The sequence below is a fragment of the Dipodomys merriami genome, unplaced genomic scaffold, assembly GCF_024711535.1.
Source record: "Dipodomys merriami isolate MVZ:Mamm:240054 unplaced genomic scaffold, mDipMer1.0.p SCAF_19, whole genome shotgun sequence".
Lineage (NCBI taxonomy): Eukaryota > Metazoa > Chordata > Mammalia > Rodentia > Heteromyidae > Dipodomys > Dipodomys merriami.
This window is the reverse complement of record NW_027203270.1, coordinates 25,813,580-25,825,521: the sequence shown is the minus strand read 5'-3', so window position 1 is coordinate 25,825,521 and position 11,942 is coordinate 25,813,580. Positions and strand designations below refer to the sequence as shown.

Here is an 11,942-nt window from a genome sequence, read left to right as displayed (position 1 = left end):
AGAACTGATCTGAAGGTTTGAGAATGTCTAGGAGTTCTTGGATCCTTTGTAGCCAGGAGCCTAAGGCTTGCATGACCTACTCTGAGGTATCAGTGGATAGTGGAGTGAGGAATGCTGAAGTTCCTTCCACCCAATTTGCTCCTGTACTTGTCCTTCATCCTTCTAGCACCAAAGCACACACAACACAACTTGCTCAAATGGATTCTAACAATTTATTAGATAAGAGGTCACAAGCCACAGGACTTTAAAGTGCATGAAATTCACTGGCAATAAAGTTGCACATACACCAGCCTCCCCCACCCAGTCCCCATCAGCTTACTCCATTCATCATTGCATGTGGGGGGGAGGGGTTGAAACCCGTCATTAAAGGGAGGAGGGGGTGGGCAAAGGATAGGAATGCTGAAGAAACAGAGTATTAGTGGTATGAAACCGAAGAAGGAAGGATTGACCAGTGATTCTGCTTGTTGAAGAGAGGGTGGGGTCAGTTTAGCCTTGCAAAGATTGTAAAGTTTTCTTTTTTTTTAATCTACATCTATTTCATGGGACAATCTTTGGCATTCCGGACAACCCTAATGCCACCAATTGTCTGGTTTCCCCCCTCCCCCGAATTAATGATTAATTCAGAGCCCATAATCTAGCTTGAGGCTATCCTGATACACACAAGGAAAACAAACACAGCACAGGAGGATTTCAGAATCATGGTAGGAAAAAGATGGGTATGTGCTGAGTGTGGAGTGCATATGTGCTTAAGAGTGTATGTGTGTGTGTGTGTGTGTACAGGTCAAGTGTAGGAGGCTGTGTGTATGTGTGTATACGTGCCTAAGTGTGTGTGTGTGTGTGTGTGTGTGTGTGTGTGTATGTGTGTGTGTGTGTATACAGGTCAAGTGTAGGAGGCTCTGGTTCTCTAGAAAAAAGGGAAATTCTGGCTCCCCATTCTAACACTCCCTAGGCCAGTCCATACCTGTCTGAGCCCTTTCTACCCAGCACAATGTTCTTTATTCCCTGCCAGCTCAGCACACCAGTCACAGACCCAGGGCAGCTCTTGCTGGCTCCTGACTTGTAAATTCTGAGTCAAGCCAGTTCTTCCTGCCTCTCCTAGATGAGTTGGAAATGGAGGGGAAAATATCTAGCCCCTCTCACCCCACTTCCTCTGAAGTGGGATTTGGGCAGAAACAAGAGACCCTGGCTTAAATTCTACTCCAATCTATAGACCTTCTAAAAGAAAGTTAAAGTGCTTTGTCCTACATGAATCCCAGAGAGAATGGCACCTCAGACTGGGTCAGGTGATTTGCCGGCTCCACACAGCAAACACCTTTTGCCAGTCTGCCCTGCACTGTGACACCATTCTAAATGTGTGCAACTGCATCCCTTACCCACCTGCAAACATATTGCCAACTCACCCTTTCCTTTCCAAACAGCAGGAGACAGGGACTAAATCATACCAACAATCTATCCCTCTCTAATCCAGCCCCATTCCCAGACACTTGGCCCTTTGGACCTAGCCTCTAGGAAAGGAAAGCCTGAAAAAAAAACAACAACCCTACAGTCCAATGAAGCAGACACACCTAATGCTTCACTAGGAGTACGTAAGGCCTGCCTGCAGTTACTGAGCTACAACTTTGGAAGAAGCTGGGGTGCTGGTGCCTGCTCCCAGGAATCTGAAAATACCACACCCCTTCAGAAGTACAGGGAAGACCTTCTGAAAGCCTTCAGTTTGGACCCCCCTAGAGGGAAGTAATAGGAAGGCAACCATCTCCCTCTGCATACACTCTATATTAACTGCAAGCTTACCTCTAACCCAGAGCACAGTAGGCTCCAGGGACCAGACTTCATTTAGATATTCCTGGCATCCCAATTACATAAAGACCCTTGTTTGGGAAAGCTAAAATGACAGCACTTGTCAGAAACTGCCAAAGTGAATTCCTGAGGTTCACAGCCTGGAGGGCTGAGGAGAAATCAAGCGTTATCATCCACCCCAGCCTGTGCCCTCTTCAGGTTGAGATGCAACCTCCACATTTGAGCTTTCTTGCCTGGAAGATCAAGCCATGGTTGCCTCTGTCTTCCCTCTTCTCACTGAGATGGTTTGTCCTTCTGGGACACAGCTGAGGCCTTGCTACAGAGGGAGCGGGTGGGGTTTCTTGGTGTGGAAGACACATAGCGCAGGGCTTGAGCTGCAGTGGTGTGTGCATGAACAGACAGTGCCTGATGCAGGGCCAGTAGGGCTAGAGGACATCGGTCTCCCTCTCAATCCCCACGTACTTGAGGGCATCAGCTTGGCTGTACCTGTCCCAGAGCAGAGGGGAAGAGGTTATTTTTGAGGCTTTTGTGATTGTTTTACTTCCCCTCATACTCCCTAAAATCATTTGCAATGTTCCCGCTCTGAGTAAGGCACTGGAGATGGGCATTGGTGTTGACCACGATGAGACCCTTCCTTCATCCTTCTTACCCACCCTTGGCCCCAAATCAATTCCAATAGCTACCCTTTCTGCCACCAAGGCTCCCTCTCCAGGATCATTCCTGACCACCTCACCTGTAATCGAAGAAGAGTTCTTCACCAGCCTGAATTGCCCTCTTCGCAAAGATCCCAATGCGATGATCTCCATTCACCATGACCACTGCAAATAGGATAAACCCAAAGCTAGCTTCCCAGTCACTGTATATCAATGTTCAGGAAAATTCTAGGTTGATTTTCTCCAAATTCTCAGTAGAGTAAAGTAGAATTAGAAAGTTTTCAATGAAGGTAGTTGTCAATATGCTTTTGGATGTTACCACTGCAGTGATATGGGGAAAGAATTATCTTTAGATCATTTGTATAGGATTTGTTAGATCATGCTTTTATTTTATGTTTTGCCAGTCCTGGGGCTTGAACTCAGGGCCTGGGTGCTGTTCCTGAGCTTCTTTCACTCAAGGATAGTACACTACCATTTGAGCCACAGCACACTTCTGGCTTTTTCTATTTATGTGGTACTGAGGAACTGAACCCAGGGCTTCATGCATGCTAGACAAGCACTCTACCACTAAGCCATATTTCCAGCCCTAGATCATGCTTTTAATAATAAAGTGGGTTATGAAAGAGACAAAGCCTAAAATGATGCCAGATTCTAATCATGGTTATCTCTGGACAAAAAAAATAGCTCAGCTATGAAAAAGTTGAACAAAGAATAGAAGTCATAGTAAACAAGGCATCCACCCCACCTGCTAGGTTATTGGAACCTCACCTTTGGCATAACAGTTGGGGTTCACTGAATGGTTTGCAAATCGAATTTTGTTTCCTTTCCGGGTAGCATCTACAACAAAATCTGTATAACATACATAAAGAAGACCATGAGAAGACAAGTGACTCCAAACTTCTGTAGCCTGAGTTTAAAATCAGTTAACAGTAACAGAAACAATTCAGTTCAATAGTAATGTGAAGCCCAGTGAGTAACAGGATCCTTGGAAAGCACGAAGCTGGAAAATTCTGGCTCATGTGAGAATGCTCTCTTTGGGTCCTCCTTCCTTGTTTCAGTTGTAGCTCTCCTCCTCCCATCTTCTGAGCAGGGAGGTTGCTGAGGTACACAACTCCAAAATGGAGGTGTTCTGATCAATCTTAACACCTTGTTCTGTGTATCTGCTTGAAGATTCAGAGGTGGTCTCAACCTGGACTATAGCAAAAGCAATTTGGTAGACCCACACAAGACCACCTTGGCAAAAGAGAAAGAGCTGCCAATGACATACCATTGTTGAGGTTGAAAAGGAAGCTGGACATATACTTGTCATAGACCTTCCCTCGTCGGTCAGCTTCATCCTGAGAGATGAGCTGGAGAGATACACAAAGGACAACTGAAAGTCAGGCTGTCTGCTTTGAACATAGCACCTCACCTCCAGAAAAGGGCTAGGGAAGAGGCACTGTTAGAGTTAGGGGCTTACTGAGTATTATGATGAGAATTGTATGAGAGCCCAGCCTACATTGTTTCCATTCCCACTCAGGCTGACCAGCATTAAAGCTGAAGAGATGCCCCCCACTTCTCTCCTTGGTCTGTCTTGAGGTGCCAACAAATTGAAGAACAGTGGTTTGTTTCAGGACTGCAAACAGTTCTGTGGGATCCCCCAAGAAGTCACATGAGAACTTAGCTGAGTTATTTAGAGATTAAGTCACAGAAGCCTAACCCACAGAAAATCAGAGTTTCTCATCAGTAAGAATATGGGCCAAACCCATAGCACTCACCTCACCACAATATTCAGATATGAATTCATTTTTCTGCACAGACTCCTTAATGAAGGTGCCCCATCCGGCCACATCGGAAGGGGCCAGCAGCAGGTGCTGGGGGAGAGGGAGGCAAGCCTCAGATGAAAGGGTGGGTTATCAGTAAGTAGGGGTGTGTGGGGTGGGCAGGTGGAAAGATCTAGCCACTGTTAGGAGGATCTGAAAACAGAAAGAAGTCTAAGCTATTCTAATCTAGTCAGAGGAAAAACAAGACAGGGAGGTGGAGAAAGGAAACAAGACGTGTCTTCCTCCTCCCCAAGGACCTCCTGGGCTATATGGGAGGCAAACATGGACGGCTTTGGAGCTGGGGGTATAGCTTTGTGGTACCATATCCCCCTCTGCGCACCATTCAGTTTGGCCAATTAAAGGGCCACTTTTCTGATTCTGAAGTAGAACAGAAAACTTTAATATGGCAATGTGTGTTAGGATCTATTGTCCCTGAGCTTCTTTTGCTCAAGGCTTAGCACTCTACTACTTGAGCCACAGCACCACTTCTGGCTTTTTCTGAGTAGTTTATTGGAAATAAGAGCCTGGTCTGGCTTCAAACCGTGATCCTCAGATCTCAGGCTCCTGAGTAGTTAGGATTACAGGTATGAGCTCAGGGAGAGTGCCCAGGCCTAGAGTTCAAGCCTCAAGACCAGCAAAAAGAAAAAAAAAAAGAGAGAGAGAAACCAAGGGAAAGAAGATGCCTGGGACTATTCCCTCAATCCCACTCCATTATCTTGACCTGAACAAAGGTCCTACCTTCTTGAGGCCACGTTGGATGCTGCAGTTTTTGCAGGAGACCACCTTGCAGTCCCAGTGTTCTGAAGCCCCACAGGTGAGGCACAGGTCAGGATCACATTCTCGTACTGCCAGATAGCAAGGACACTGCTTGGTATTACACTGGGTCTTGCATCTACAGCCAGGGAAACGATTCTGACCTGGGTGAGGAGACAGATAAGATCAAGAAACAAAAGCCAATGCTGGGTACAGATGGACTCAGGGAGAGCAGAGAAGTAAATGTGATGTGGCTAAAGAAGTTTGGCAAACAGGACAGAAGCTTCCTTCCCAATAGTCATATACTCCAGGTTTGTTTTTTTCCCCCAAAAACTAAGTGTCTCACAACACTCATTTCTGTGACTGAAGAGAGCAGGTGTGAGATTAATGAGAAGTTATCTACCAGAGACTCCCCAGCAGTGCACCACTTCCTTCCTTGTTGGAAGAGAGGTATGGAAAGGCCCCCAGAGAAAATGAAATCAAGGCTTTTCACTAGTAAATCCTCATCATCAAAACAAGCATAATTTTGAGAACACAATGCATCTGTTCCACATCATCTTCCACCATCCATGGCCCTCCCCACCACCAGCACCTCTCAGTTGTGGTAAGATCAGTATCTGCTCTTTATTAGTAGCTGCCTGGGCACCAACTTCTGCAGGTTCTGGGGGGCTTCCATCAACTGCTCAGCCCCAAATGGGGAAGGATATGTTAGTATAGGAAGGGAGAAAATTGCTTTTAGCCTTTGCTGATATCCAAGCCATTGTCCCTACCTAATATTAAAATTCTGGCTTACATGAATGGATGAAAATGTCATAATGAAACCCTTCACTTTGTAGAATCACTATATGCTAATAAGAAAAAGTTCTGAAAACAGGGCTGGGAATGTGGCTTAATGGTAGAGTGCTTACCTAGCATGCATGAAACCCTGGGTTCGATTCCTCAGTACCACATACACAGAAAAAGCCAGAAGTGGTACTGTGGCTCAAGTGGTAGAGTGCTGGCTTGAGAAGAAAATCTCAGGGACAACACCCAGGCCCTGAGTTCAAGCCCCAAGACTGGCAAAAAAAAAAAAAAAGTTCTAAAAACTACAGCTATTAAATGAAAGTAGACATATTCAGAAATATTGTTTGCTGGGCGCTGGTGGCTCACGCCTGTAATCCTAGCTACTCAGGAGGCTGAGATCTGAGGATCGCGGTTCAAAGCCAGCCCGGGCAGGAGAGACCGTGAGACTCCTATCTCCAATAAAACCACCAGAAAACCGGAAGTGGCGCTGTAGCTCAAGTGGTAGAGCGCTCGCTTTGAGCTGAAGAGCTGAGGGACAGCGCCCAGGCCCAGAGTTCAAGCCCCACGACCGACAAAAAAAAAAAAAAAAGAAATATTGTTTTCTAAAGAAATGTATATGTATATATTCTGAGTCACTGTCTTCCAATGCTGCCAGGCTGGTCTCCCTACCTGCCTCATTCTCTCAAATGTTGGGCTTACAAGTGTGAACTACCATATTCAGCTAAATTTTGTTTTTAAAAACAACACCCTCACAAAGGCACAAAGCGTAGTGCATCTCATCATGCAAAATATTTATCAAGGGCTGGGAAGGTGGCTCAGTGGTAGAGCGCTTGCCTTGCATGCCTGAGGCCTTGGGTTCGATTCCTCAGCACCACATAAGCAAAAAGAAAAAAGCCAGAAGTGGCGCTGTGGCTCAAGTGGTAGAGCGCTAGCCTTGAGCTGAAGAGCTGAGGAACAGCGCCCAGGCCCAGAGTTCAGGCCCCACAACCGGACCCAAAAAAAAAAAAAAAAATTATCAAAATGAGGGGCTGGGAAGGTGGCTCAGTGGTAGAGCGCTTGCCTTGCATGCCTGGGCCCTGGGTTCGATTCCTCAGCACCACATAAGCAAAAAAGAAAAAAGCCGGAAGTGGCGCTGTGGCTCAAGTGGTAGAGTGCTAGCCTTGAGCTGAAGAGCTAAGGGACAGTCTCAGGCCCAGAGTTCAAGCCCCACGACTGGACCCCCCCAAAAAAAAATTTATCAAAATGAACTCAAAGAAGTGAAAAAACAGCCGGCCACCAGTGGCTCATGCCTGCAATCCTAGCTACTCAGGAGGCTAAGATCTGAGGATCGAGATTCAAAGCCAGCTGGGGCAGGAAAGGCTGTGAGACTCTTATCTCCAATAAACCACTCATAAAACCAGAGTGGTGCTGTGGCTCAAGTGGTAGAGCACTAACCTGGAGCTGAAGAGCCGAGGGACAGCGCCCAGGCCAAGGTAAAGCCCCATTACCGACATTCCCCCCCCAAAAAAAATGAAAAACAATAACAACAAAAAGCAACACCCTGAAAAGGAAGACAGTTTTTTTGTTTTTTTTGGTTAGTCATGGGGCCTGAACTCTGGGCCTGGGCGCTGTCCCTCAGCTATTTAGCTCAAGGTTAGTGCTCTACCACTTGAGCCACAGTGCCACTTCACCTTTTTCTGTTTACGTGGTACTGAGGAATTGAACCCAGGGCCTCATGCATGCAAGGCAAGCACTCTACCACTGAGCCACCTTCCCAGCCCTACAGTACATTTTAAAGAAAAAGAATCCTGTTTTTTAGTTTTCCCCTGAAAGGGAAAAATGAGGAAGTATCTCATTTCTGTCTAATTGCTGCTTTTAGAGTCTGAACCTAAGGGCTTTTAAAAAATTATTTTCCTACCTGGATGAGGTAGTACACACCTGTAGTCCAGTGCCTCAGGAGGCTGAGAAAGAGAATCACTTGAACCCAGGAATTCAAGCTAGCTTTGACAACAGAACAAGATCATGTCTTTTTGGCCAGTCCTGGGGCTTGAACTCAGGGCCTGGGCACTGTCCCTGAGCTTCTGCTCAAGACTAGCACTCTACAACTTGAGTCACAGAGCCACTTCTGGCTTTTTCTGTTTATGAGGTACTGAGGAATTGGACCCAGGGCTTCATGTATTCTACCACTCTACCACTAATCCACATTCCCAGACCTAGGATCATGTCTTTAAACAAAATCAAACCCTATGATTTTTCCAGATTTTCAGCATATTGCTTCCCCTATAGGATGCCCATAAGACAAGCTAAGAAGAAGGAATGGAAGAAAGGGGAGGCTGGGCTCCCTGAGGATGAGTGCTTTAGAAGACTATAGGGAAAAGTGTGATTATCTTACAATCTGGATTGCATTGGCAGAACTTCTCACAAAAATTCTGAGTCATGATGCAGGGGCAGGTGCTGTCACAGGGCCTGTCTGGGTGGTCACAGGGTTGATAGTTGTACACTTGTGTAGAAGAGTTATCTAGAAGAGAGAAGAAACAAACATGCAGGACACTGCTGAGATCAAGCTCCCTCACTTCCCTCCCTTCCAAATGTTCCAGTGGCTGAGTCTAAGCAGGCTCTGGCCTTGGATACTCCTACAGTATCTGAGGTTAGAAAAGAGTGTGGATGATCGTTGTGCACAAGCTACAATGGGGAGGTCTGTTTTGTGGGCAGAGTGTAGAGATGGTCTGAGATAACAGAGCAGCTATTCTGAACAGTAAAAGAGGCCTGGAATCTGGCAAACAACACACTAGGAAACTCAGAGACCACAAGGCTCCTAACTACCTCCTAAGAGGTCTTCTCAACTGCTGTAAGAGGCTCAGCCCTTCTTAGCTGCTGCACAGAAATCTACAATCTGCGGAAGCGGCCAGGGTCAACAAGTGCAGCTGTAGGTGGGGCAGGGTGATGAGGCCACAGGGCAAGGCCTTGAACTAAAATGCTAAATGATACCCTGGCATCATTTCCTTTTTCTTTTTCTTTTCTCTCTTTCTTGCTTGTGTGTGTGTGTGTTGTTGTTGTTTTTATTTTATTTTATTTGTGAACATACTGTACAGAGGGGTTACAATTACATGGGCAGCATAATGCGTACATTTCTTACCAAGCATTGCAGCCTCCTCCTTTGCTTACCCTTCACATCTCTTCCCAGCCTCCCCCCCCCAGTCCCAATCCTTCCCCCCCCTACCCCCCCCCTGTGTGTGTTGTTAGGAAGGAATCAAGGGCACATGGTAAGCATATGCTCAGGCTACATTCTTAGCTTTTTTTGGGGGGTGGGGGTGGGGGTCCGGTTGTGGGGCCTGAACTCTGGGCCTGGGCGCTGTCCTTCAGCTCTTCAGCTCAAGGCTAGCGCTCTACACTTGAGCCACAGTGCCACTTCCGGCTTTTTGCTTATTGCTTATGTGGTGCTGAGGAATCGAACCCAGGGCCTCATGCATGCCAGGCAAGGGCTCTACCACTGAGCCACCTTCCCAGCCCAACATTCTTAGCTTTGAACTTACCTTTCTTCAGCTGAATTTTCCTGCAGTGTGCAGCCCACAATCTGAAAAACAAAAGAAATGGGTCTGGGTCATAGCCCTCAGGAGCTCCATAAATGCAGGTAAATGACAGGGTGATCTGCTCTGACAACTTCAGAATATTCTTCCAAAATCCCTTAATAGAAGGCCTTCTTTTGCTGTATGAGAGCCCATCTAGCTGGCCTATGGCTGCAAGATTTAAATTTAATACCACCCCTCCCAAACAAGTAGAATAGAATAAAAAGTAAAACAAACAAGGCCCAGGCCTATATGTCTACTATAAAGCTATTGTCTTCCCTCTTGGCTGAGGCAGGATAATGGGAGAGTTTTAAGACAGCAGGTGGGAAGGCCTTTCAGGGATCTTCTCTGAATGAAGGAACTGACAAGGAAGAGTTGACAAGAGATAGAGAAGGCCTTTCTTCTATATCTGGAACTGGTATCAGTTCCTTCCTTTGGAAACTAACAGTTACTGGGAAACTGAGCTACAATGAGTATTGAATTTAAAAAGAAAATTCCAACCCTAAATAAAAACTGGCTATAAAACAGTGTTATACAATTAAGGAAAATAACATGTGGATAAGCAAAGAAAAGGAATAAACTGTCAGGGCTAGGAAGTTGGCTCAGTGGTAGAGTGCTTACCTCATATGCATGAGGCCCTGGGTTCTATTCCTCAGCACCACATAAGCAGAAAAAAGCCAGAAGTGGCACTGTAGCTCAAGTGGTAGGGCGCTAGCCTTGAGCTAAAGAGCTGAGGGGCAGTGCCCAGGCCCAGAGTTCAGGCCCCCAAGACTGCCAAAAATTTTTTTTAAAAAGGAATAAACTGTCAGAGTTGAAAAGTGGGCAAGCACCCAATGAGAAGATATGCTTTCAGTGTGGAGCCATGAGCCAGCTCACATTCTAATGGAAAATAGTCAGCTACCCCAGGGTCCACAAGATGTTGAGGCTGGGCCAGTCCCAGGCAAGGATCTTTAAGGAGCACTGAAAATGCTGGCCTTCAGCTGTGTGTGCTGAATGGTGGGCTCACTAAGTCTTATGCAATGACCAAGAGGGAGGCAGGTATCAGCCCAAGAGATCAGGACATAGGGCACATCCTGGTCATAAAAGTCCTTTGTCCAATCCTTGCCTGTGTTTTCTTTTCTTCTTCTGTGATGGATTCATGAGCTCATCTGTTGGCAACTTCAGGATAAGTGATTCTTTCACTGCAAACTGAAAGACCTGTAAGAGAAATCCAACAGGGCCTATCACACCATCTGGAGTCAAGCAATCATTAAATGGCCCAGCCAAGTGCTGACTTGGGGGAGTTCTGGAGAGCTGGTAGACAGTAGATTGAATATCTTTTTAGTCAGAAAGAAACAGAGCACCAGTGGGACATGGGGCCAAGTTTGTGAAGGTTAACTCCTAATCATTTGCCCTGATTCAGGAAGGAAGAAATATTGAACAGAGTAACACCTTCCTTTATCAGCAGCTCTCATCTACCACCCTTTCCATCACACCAAAAGCGGCTGCTTCAACTCACAATGTGTGCTGCTTTTAGAAAGGGCAACTGTGTGTTACCAGTGTAACTGAGTAGAATGTGCTAGTGCTAAGCACTAGCTCCCTCTGTTGGTAGAAAGCTCTAAGAGCCTTGACTAGAGTTTGGTAGCATGTCAGCTCAGGAAGGCTGGTACACTTTTCAACAGGTTTCTTCTTTTATAGCACTTATTTTTAGCTTTTTCTTTTCCCCATTGGCTAAGTACCATCTGAGATTCTGTAAAAAGTATAAATCTTATCAGGAAAATATACAGGATAATTTTTTGCATTCAACTGTATAGATTTTTAGGTTAAGAACCTATCTTAAGGCTGGGAATGCAGCTTAGTGATAGAGTGCTTGCCCAGCATGCCTGAAGTCCTGGGTTCAATTCCTCAATATTACATAAACAGAAAAAGCTGGAAGTGGTGCTGTGGCTCAAGTGGTAGAGTGCTAACCTTGAGCAAAAGAAGCTCAGGGCAGGGTGCCAGTGGCTCACGCCTATAAACCTATCTACTCAGAAGGCTGAGATCTGAAGATTGCGGTTCAAAGCCAGCAAGGACAGGAAAGTCTGGGAGACTCTTAACTCCAATAAATCACCAGAAAACTGGAAGTGTCGCTGTGGCTCAAGTGGTAGAGCACTCGCCTTGAACTGAAGGACTCAGGGACAGCATGCCAGGCCCAGAGTTCATGCCCCACAACTGACAAAAAATAAAAAAGCAGCAGCAGCAGCAGCTCAGGAACAGTGTCCAGGACTTTTGAGTTCAAACCCCAGGACTGACAAACAAACACCTGTGTTAAAGCCTAGCATTGTGGCTGAGGCCTGTACTCATAGCTACCTGGAAGGTAGAGATCTAAAGGATTGCTGTCTAAAGCCATCTGAGGCAAAAAGTTATTTATCAAGACTCCATCTCAACCAATACAGCTACACAGGAAGTATAAATATAATTGTTGTCCAGGTTGGCTGATGCAAAAAATAAAATAAAAAGATATAAAAAGGCTGTGTTGCAAGGAAACAGGTAAAACACTAGGCATAGGGCACTTCAACTTATGAGTCTTTTAATGGTTTTATAAAGGAACATGAAAGCCTAATGAAGGTCTTTCTGCAAATGTCAGACCT

At 45.9% G+C, this 11,942-nt stretch overlaps 1 protein-coding gene across 2 annotated transcripts in view; it reads right to left on the bottom strand.

Annotated features, from left to right (window-relative positions):
* Nucleotides 1–193: 193 nt before the first annotated feature.
* The window catches only part of Ezh1 (enhancer of zeste 1 polycomb repressive complex 2 subunit), a 40,859-nt gene continuing 29,110 nt past the window's right edge, over nucleotides 194–11,942 (bottom strand). For both annotated transcript variants that reach the window (XM_070027977.1, XM_070027978.1), the window contains 9 exons: nucleotides 10,439–10,530; nucleotides 9,301–9,341; nucleotides 8,160–8,285; nucleotides 4,991–5,169; nucleotides 4,208–4,303; nucleotides 3,718–3,799; nucleotides 3,219–3,299; nucleotides 2,531–2,615; nucleotides 194–2,283 (listed from right to left, as the gene is read on the bottom strand). In XM_070027977.1, coding sequence (XP_069884078.1) covers nucleotides 2,223–2,283; nucleotides 2,531–2,615; nucleotides 3,219–3,299; nucleotides 3,718–3,799; nucleotides 4,208–4,303; nucleotides 4,991–5,169; nucleotides 8,160–8,285; nucleotides 9,301–9,341; nucleotides 10,439–10,530 — 843 coding nt within the window. In that variant the 3' untranslated portion in view covers nucleotides 194–2,222. The remainder of the gene's footprint in view (nucleotides 2,284–2,530; nucleotides 2,616–3,218; nucleotides 3,300–3,717; nucleotides 3,800–4,207; nucleotides 4,304–4,990; nucleotides 5,170–8,159; nucleotides 8,286–9,300; nucleotides 9,342–10,438; nucleotides 10,531–11,942) is intronic.